Raw genomic sequence first — 8,541 nt, 5'->3', positions numbered from 1 at the left:
GGGGGCGATGCCCAACTCCAAGAAAACAGGGCGGTCAGTGGCATAAAAACAGAGGCGTTACATATTCTCCAATAATCTGACAAACAGCCGAGAAAGCAATGCTTCATTTTCTTAAAACTTTCCTGGTTCACCCTTATTTCTGTACTGACTGTTTCATTCTGCACAATTATAGCATTATTTTGTACGCACTCGTTCACGAGCAACTCTAAATACCGCAACTTTTATGACAGCAGCTTTTGCTGGAAAATAATACTCGTTCACAAAACTTTCCATTACACTAAGTGTATGTTTAACCGCGCAATGCACCGCAGCAAAATTGTAGCCAGCTGCATTGAGTCAGTTTTCCATCCGTTCGACAGTCTTTAGGCTATTACCTTGCCAGTTGAACATCCATTGAACTCATTCTGAAAACTTAACATTTTAAGAATGTAGGAAAACGTGACATGTAAAGGATTCGTAACTGCATGTTCCACATCTCCTCTTATGATTCTAAAGCATTTAAAGTTTTATCACGCTCGTCGTCCTTGCATATAACCCTACATGCACTTCAGCCCGATTCCATTCGCGACAAATAAGTTAGTTTTTTGGTTTATATTAGAACCCTTTTGGCCAATAATGACCATTTCCAAGCTATGGGATGAAGGGGGGGGGGGGGGGGTTGACGATGCTAAGACAAAACTACGCGCACCTGGTGGCCCTCCGCTGAGAATTCCTGGCCGCACAGGGACCAGTATGGAGGACATGCGCCCAGCGCTCGAACATGGCGCACTAGGCAGCACTTGAGCCCACTCAAAGGTAGCGCATGTAACTTGCTCCGTATAAAATGGGTGTCGCGAGAATGAAAGATGAAGCGAGAATAAGGCAAGAACAGCGGATAATCCTGAGTATCACGAACTACATCAGCAACGAAAAATCAGAATGCATCAATGGTTTCATAACTTTCTCATGGACCTTTAGTTTCAAACATGACATTTCTATTAAGTGGTAGCCTGAGTAAGCCTGAGTAAGAAACAAGGAACGGTGCATGTTGACATTCCTTTATACGAATAGACGTAAGTGTTAAAGGGAATTTTAGGGGTCGCCAGTGCTCACTGCAGAGCTACCAGTGCGAGTGCTTACGAGGCGCTCCACGGGGCGATCAGCGCTGTCCACGTCAAATTCATTTGGCGCCAAATTCAAATGACGCCTCTGCAGCCCAATTAGAACATATGCGCGCGTGTGTTACACTAGAATGGCGGGCAAATCAGTCGAGAATATGCCTTGGTGACCGAACAAAATAAAGCAAAAACATTTACATGCAAGATGTTAAGATATATTACGAACCCAGGAAGCACAGTTTGCATTCCAACACGCAAACGCCCCGCGAAGAAAGACGTAAGTACCCAGGAAAACTAGATGAGTATCAGCCCCAAGAACAACACTACCACCATCTATACACTAGGCGTTGGTTCAAGTAACGCCACCTGGGTTAGCGTTGCAACAATCGTGCGAAATGACTTGCAATTCAAAGCCAAATCACCATGCGTTAAAAGCACATCTGGCGTGCGATAGACCGCACGTTTTTTTTCTAACGCTGTAAGCGTTTCAGGCGTTTGTACCCATTCAATCTGCACAAAAGCTGCCTCTGTAAAATACATTTTCCTATGGGCGTACATTGTTGTGGCTTATTCGGGCAACCCGCCGTGACGTCAAAGTGGGGTTGAAAATTTGAGGGGCCCTGAATAGAACTTCCCTACAAAACTATGCAATATTCGTCGGGTTACTGTACCTTGATTGTGTTGCGGTGACACCACTTAGTACTGCTATTACACATAACTGGTCCTGAGGTTTCACCATGTTTTTTTTAAAAATGTGCACCAAAGTTGGTAACTGTCATGATATGTGCCAGGGGTAATGTTTCGGGCCGATCATGGGTGTTTTTCAATGCATATGAGTGGCATCGATGCGGTCTCAAACGTCTTCGACCAATCACACAAAATGACGACATCCATTTCGTCACATTCTTTACTGATGTACACGTGCATGCCAATGCCAAGAATTTGTGCAAGCGGAGACGTGCTGCAAAACACCGTGTTGATGGCAGGACATGAACATGCTGACAACTCTGAAGATCGAGATGGCTCGTCACCATACCCGAAGCATGCAGGCACGTGCCTGGTTCGTCATATTGGTTCCTGGTTCCCACTACTTCTTTCAACAAAACGTCTAGTGTCTATGGCTAGTGTCTATGGTCTATATATACGTATATACGCCACGATACCCGAAGAAACGCTAAGCACTGTAGAACAATTACCAGCTATGAAGATGCCCAGTTGCGAAAGCACCCAACCGCCTCCCGTTCAGACCAGTCAATGGCCAAGTGCCCCCTCGTCGAAACTCGTCGTAAGTCGTAACTGTTCTTTCTGAAAACCCGCGAGAACCAGGAGGCGGGGTGGATGTTACTGGGGTATGTGGTTGTGTCAAAATTGATTGGAACCGGGGCCTGGCATGCGCAAGGCAAGGAGCTAAAGAATGTGAGTCAACTCTAGATCAGCCATAGGTACTTAGAACGTGAATTACCAAGAAGCAAGCAAGTAGCTTGGTTGCTTAAAGTGACACCCACCCACACACACACACACACATACACACACACACACACACACACATATACATATCAATATATATATATATATATATATATATATATATATATCACCATAAAACCATCCAGTATCACAGGTTACCATCGAAGCTCAGAAAGGATTTTTTTACACATGCTCAGGCCACCTGCAGACCAAAGTTAGTCCTACATTGACACTGCTTTATCATGCCCATAATGAATCTATGTTTGTCTGAGCCTTAGGCGTCTGGGATGTCATTTGTCAGCGCTGACAGCAGCTTGCGAACGCGGCGATGGCGTCGGGCATTATGTTAATCTCCTTGCTTCTCGTTTTGTTTTTACTTACATTCAGCTGAGGGCTGGGGGTGTGCTACGTTGGACGCACGGTAAGACTGGTCAGTTGCTAAGCACCGCGATTAATTCATGTTGGCCATCTTTATATTGAGACGAGGCGCACGTATGGTGTTGTGTCAATCAGCTGCACCAGGCTCTAGGAAAATGATAGGTTGGCTTCCCTAGCGAACTGCGGCGTTCCTGCAGATTGTCAAATCACATTTTGACCAAGATGAAAAAAGCAGCAGCCAAAAGGTAATTCCGTTGGTTATGTTATAAAGTTATAGCATGAAAACCACCCGAACTGTCATTGCCTCCCTCATTATGTATTTGTGACAACAGTGTTCCTCCTCCAGAAATTCGCTTTACTTCATCGGCTTTAGGTCTCGCTATGTGGGTGTTTGTTTTTTCACCAAACGAGGTTGACGATGACCTGTATAAAATTGTCCCCATCCTCACCGGCCAGTGCAGTGAAAAGCTCCTATCCCCCCCCCCCCCCTCCATCGCCGTCCTTTCTCCGTCAGTGCAAGGGATGTCGACATCGTCTCGCGTTAACTTTCAATCGGAGATGGCGGATGATGTCGTCCCAATACCACCGTGCTTGCTCGGGTCCACCGAGGCTGCAGACTGGACACCTGCCTCTGCTGCGGCTGCGGTTGCGGCGGAGAAGAAGGCTGATCGTCCGCTTTCTCTCTCTCTATCTCTCTCTCCCTCTCTCTCTCTCTCTCTCTCTCTCTCTCTCTCTCTCTCTCTCTCTCTCCCTCTCTCTCTCTTGCTGATGGCTTATGGCTTATGGCTTATGGCTTATGGGCTATGGCTTATGGCTGATGGCTTATGGCTTATGGCTTATGGCTTATGGTTTCGGGCTCCGGGCTTCGGGTTTCGGGCTTCGGGCTTCGGGATTCTTGCTGACTCTTGCTGGATCTATATTTCCAATTCAAGCTTGATCTTGGTTCTTGCTCGTTCTTTCAGCTTGGTATCACGCTGGATCATGATTCATTCTGGATCTTTCGGCTCGGCTAAGCCCCACCTCAATCATCATACTACTCCCCATCATATTTGCTCTTTCTGTAGTGTCTATCTATTTTTTATTCTATATTATCTAGTGTCTAGTATATATTGTCTCGTGACTAGTGCATATTGTCTATTGTCTACTGTTTTTCTTCTCGCTCGTTTTTCTATTCGCCTTTTCTTGTCTTTCTTTTTTCGCTTTTTCTCTTATTCTCTCTCTTGTTATATACAGAAGGCATTATTTCTTCTTTCTTCTTTCATCTTTTCTTATTTCTTCTATCTTCTTTCTTCTCTCTTTTTTTTCTTTCTTCTTCTTCTTCTTCTTCTCTCTTCTTTCTTATTCCTTCTTTCTTCTCTCTTCTTTCTTCTTTCTTTCTTCTTTCTTCTGTCTCCCGTATTCTGTCCTTTGTCTTCTGTCTTCTGTTTTCTGTCTTCTGTGTACAGTCTAAGGTCTACAGTCTGCGGCCTACGGTCTACATCCTATGGTCTACGTTCTACGGTCTACGGTCTACAGTCTACAGTCTGCGGTCTACGGTGGATGGTCTATGGTCCAAGATCTATGCCCTTTGGTTTATGGTCTATGGTCTATGGTCTATGGGTCATGTGCTATGTGCTATGGGCTATGGGCTATGGGCTATGAGCTATGAGCTATGGGTTATGTGATATGTGATATGGGATATGGGATATGGGCTATGGTCTACGGGCTATGGTCTATGGACTATGTTCTTTGGGCTATGGGCTATGGCTACGGTCTCTGGTCTACTGTCTACTGTCTACTGGCTACTTCCTACTGGCTACTGGCTACTGGCTTAAGACTAATGGCTACTGTCTACTGGCTATGGTCTACTGGCTATGGTCTACTGACTAAGGCCTACTTGTTATGATGGTTATGGTCTACTGCCTATGTCTACTGGCTATGGTCTGCTGGCTATGGTCTACATGCTCTGGTCTAGTGTCTATGGTCCACTGACTAGTTTCTAGCGTTTAGTGTCTAGTGTGTAATGTCTAATGTCTAGCGTCTAAGGTCTAGTATATAGCGTCTATTGTGTGGCGTCTATGGTCTATAGTCTATGGCCTACTGTATACTGTCTATTGTTAAATGTCCCATGTCTACTGTCTATTGTCTAGTGTTTATTGTCCATGGTCTACTGTTTTTGTCCTTCCCCTCCTTGTTCTTCTCGTTTTTTTTTCTTGTCTCTATTTTTCTTGCCGTTCTTTGTTCGTGTCGTTGTTGTTCTTGTCGCTCTTTGCTCTTGTTCCTCTTTCTTCGTCTCGCTCTTTTTTTTCTAGCTCTTTTTTCTCGTTGCTCGTTTGCATTGTCTTTTTTGCTTGTCTTTCTGTTCTTCACTTCCTTTTTTCGCTCTTTCTCTTATTCTCTCTCTCTCTTACCCTCTACAGAAGACGTTCTTTCTTATTTCTTCTTTCTTCTTGCTATTTTCTTGTTTCTTCCGTCTTCTATCTTCTGTCTTCTGTCTTCTGTCTACGGTCTAGTGGTATATGGTCTGTGGTCTATGGTCTATGGGCTATTCGGTACGGTCTACGGTCTGCGGTCTATGGTCTACTACCAATGGTCTACTGTCTACTAACTACTGTCTAGTGGCTATGGTCTACTGCCTTTGGCCTACTGGCTATGGTCTATTGGCTAGGGTCTATTGGTCTAATGGCTATGGTCTACTGGCTATGGTCTTCTGGCTATGGTCAACTGGCTATGGTCTTCTGGCTGTTGTCTACTCGCTGTGGTTAAGTGTCTATGGTCTAGTGTCTATGGTCTATTATGTAGAATCTAGTATCTGTCTATTGTCTATTGTCTAGTGTCCAGTGTCTATTGTCTAGTGAGTATTGTCTAGTGTCTACTGTCTATTGTTGACTGTTTTTTCTTATCGCTCTTTGTTCTTCTCGCTCTTTCTTCTTGTCGCTCTTTTTCTTGTCGCTCCTTGTTCGTGTCGCTCTTGGTTCTTGTCGCTCTCTTTTCTTGCCTCTTGTTTTTCTTCCCTTTCTTTTCTTCTCTTTCTTTTATGGTCTTTCTTTTTTCGGTCTTTCTTTTATTCTCTCCCTTACTCTCTACATTAGACCTTCTTTCTTATTTATTCTTTCTTCTTTCTTTTTTCTTGTTTTTTCTGTATTCGGTCTTCTGTCTTATGTCTACGGTCTACGGTCTACATTCTACGGTCTACGGTATTCGGTCTATGGTCTATGCTCTATGGTCTATGGTCTATGGTCCATGGTTTATGGTCTGTGTGCTGCGGTCTGCGGTTGTCGGTCTGCGGTTGTCAGTCTGCAGTCTGCGGTGGTCGGTCTGTGGTCTGCGGTCTACGGTATGCGGTCTATAGTCTACTAGCTATGATCTACTGACTATGGCCTACTTGGAACAATGGCTATGGTCTACTGGCTGTGGTCTACTTGGTCCAATGGCTTTGGTCTACTTCCTATGGTGTAGTGTCTATGGTCTAGTGTCTATGGTCTATGGTCTAATGTCTAGTGTATAGGGTCCAGCGTCCATGGTCTAGTGTATATTGTCTACCGTCTATTGTCTGTTGTCGATTATCTAATGTATATCTATTGTATGTTGTCTAGTGTCGAGTGTTTATTGTATAGGGTTTATTGTCTAGTGTTTATTGTTTAGTGTCTAGTGTCTATTGTCTCCTTTTTTCTTCTCACTCCTTTTCTTTCCACTCTTTTTTCTTGTTGTTTTCTGTTCTTGTCGCTCTTTGTTCTCCTCGCTATTTTTTGTTTTCGCTCTCTGTTCTTCTCGCTCTTTTTTGTTCTCTCCTCTTTTTTCTTGTCGCTCGTTATTCTAATCTTTCTTGTTTTATCATTCTTTTCTTGTATTTCTTTTCTTCTCTTTCTTTTGTTGCTCTATGTCTTATTCTCTCTCTTATTGTCTACAGAACGCTTGCTTCTTTCTTATTTCTTCTCCCTTCTTTATTTTTTCTTGTTTCTTCTATCTTTCGTCTTCAGTTTGTCTACTGTCTTATGTCTACGGTCTACAGTCTACAGTCTACGGTCTACGGTCTACGGTCTACGGTCTACGGTCTACGGTCTACGGTCTACGGTCTGCGGTCCACGGTCCACGGACTACGATCTACGGTCTATGGTCTATGGTCTATGGTCTACTGCCTATGGTCTACTGTCTACTGGTTACTGTCTATTACTACTGTCTACTGGCTATGGTTCACTAGCTATAGTCTACTGGCTATGGTCAACTGGCTATTGTCTACTGGCTATGGTCTAGTGTGTATGGTCTAGTGTCTAGTTTTTAGTGTCTAATGTCTAGTGTCTATGTTCCATTGTCTATGGTCTAGTGTGTATGGTTTAGTATCTACTATCACTGTCTATTGTATATTCTCTACTGTCTATTATATCGTGTCTATCTTTCGTCTATTGTCTAGTGTCTAGTGTCTGGTATCGAGTGTATGTCGTCCTATAACTCTAGTGTCTATTGTCTAGTGTCTATTGTCTATTATCTACTGTATATTGTCTACTGTTTTTTCTTCCCGCTCTTTTTTTCTCCTTGCTGTTTGTTCTTCTCTCCCCTTTTTTCTTGTCGCTGGTTTTCCTTGTCTTTTTTCTCGTCATTCTTGTTTGGCCTTTCTTTCCTTGTCTTTCTTTTTTCGCTCTTTTTCTTCTTCTCTCTCTTATTATCAACAGAAGACCTTCTTCTTTTTACTTCTTAATTCTTCTTTCTTTTTTCTTGTTTCTGCTGTCTTATGTCTGGTGTCTTTTGTCTTCTGCCTTATGGCTACGGTCTACGGTCTATAGTCTATGGTCTATGGTCTATGGTCTATGGTCTTTGGGCTACGGCTGCGGGCTGTGGTCTGCGGATTAACGGTCTACGGTGTACGGTCTACCGTCTACCGTCTACTGTCTACCGTCTAAGGTTTACTGTCTACGGTCTACGGTCTACGGTCTACGGTCTATGGTCTATGTTCTATGATTTATGGTCTTTGGTCTATGGCCTATGGTTAATGGGGCTACGGTCTATGGGCTACGGTGTATTGTCTATGGTCTTTTGTCTAGGGTCATTGGTCCTCGGTCTATGGTCTACGGTCTAGGGTTTACTGGCTATGGTCTACTGGCTAAGGTCTACTTGGCCTAATGGCTATGGTCGTACTTGCTATGGCCTAGTGTCTATGGTCTAGTGTCTATGGACTAGTGTCTAGTGTCTTGTATTTAGTGTGTAGTGTCTTATGTCTAGTGTCTAGTGTCTAGTGTCTATTGGCTAGTGTCTATTGTCTACTGTTTTCCTTCTCGCTCTTTGTTCTTCCTCTTTTTTCTTTTCAATATTTTTTCTTGTCGGTCTTCTTTCTTCCCTTTCTTTTCCTTAAGCTCTTGTCTTTCTTTTCTTGTAATTCCTTTTTCGCCCTTCCTCTTTTTCTCTATCTTATTGTCTACGGAAGGTTTTCTTCTTTCGTTCTTCTTCTTTTATTATTTCTGCTCTCTTCCTCCTTCCTCTTTCTTTCTTCTCTTCTTTCTTTTTTGTAAGTTTGTTCTTTGTTCTTTGTTCTTTCATCTTGTTCTCCTTTCTTCTCATTTTCCTTCTCTTCGCTTCTCCTCTTCTTGTCTTCTTCTCTTCTTTTCTTCCTTCTTCTCTTCTTTGC

The 8,541-nt window shown here is 43.4% G+C and overlaps 1 protein-coding gene across 1 annotated transcript in view; it reads right to left on the bottom strand.

Moving 5' to 3' along the window:
• Positions 1 to 4,200: 4,200 nt before the first annotated feature.
• LOC119102734 (UPF0329 proteinECU11_0050-like) overlaps positions 4,201 to 8,541 on the bottom strand; it is an 8,824-nt gene continuing 4,483 nt past the window's right edge. The window contains exons 2-3 of the mRNA XM_037226193.1: positions 8,379 to 8,535; positions 4,201 to 4,302 (exon numbers count right to left, since the gene is read on the bottom strand). Of these exons, the coding sequence (XP_037082088.1) occupies positions 4,201 to 4,302; positions 8,379 to 8,535 (259 nt within the window). The remainder of the gene's footprint in view (positions 4,303 to 8,378; positions 8,536 to 8,541) is intronic.

The sequence above is a fragment of the Pollicipes pollicipes genome, unplaced genomic scaffold (genome assembly GCF_011947565.3).
Source record: "Pollicipes pollicipes isolate AB1234 unplaced genomic scaffold, Ppol_2.1 Scaffold_5724;HRSCAF=6776_pilon_pilon_pilon, whole genome shotgun sequence".
Taxonomy (NCBI): Eukaryota; Metazoa; Arthropoda; class Thecostraca; order Pollicipedomorpha; family Pollicipedidae; genus Pollicipes; species Pollicipes pollicipes.
This window is presented reverse-complemented; position numbering and strand designations above follow the sequence as displayed.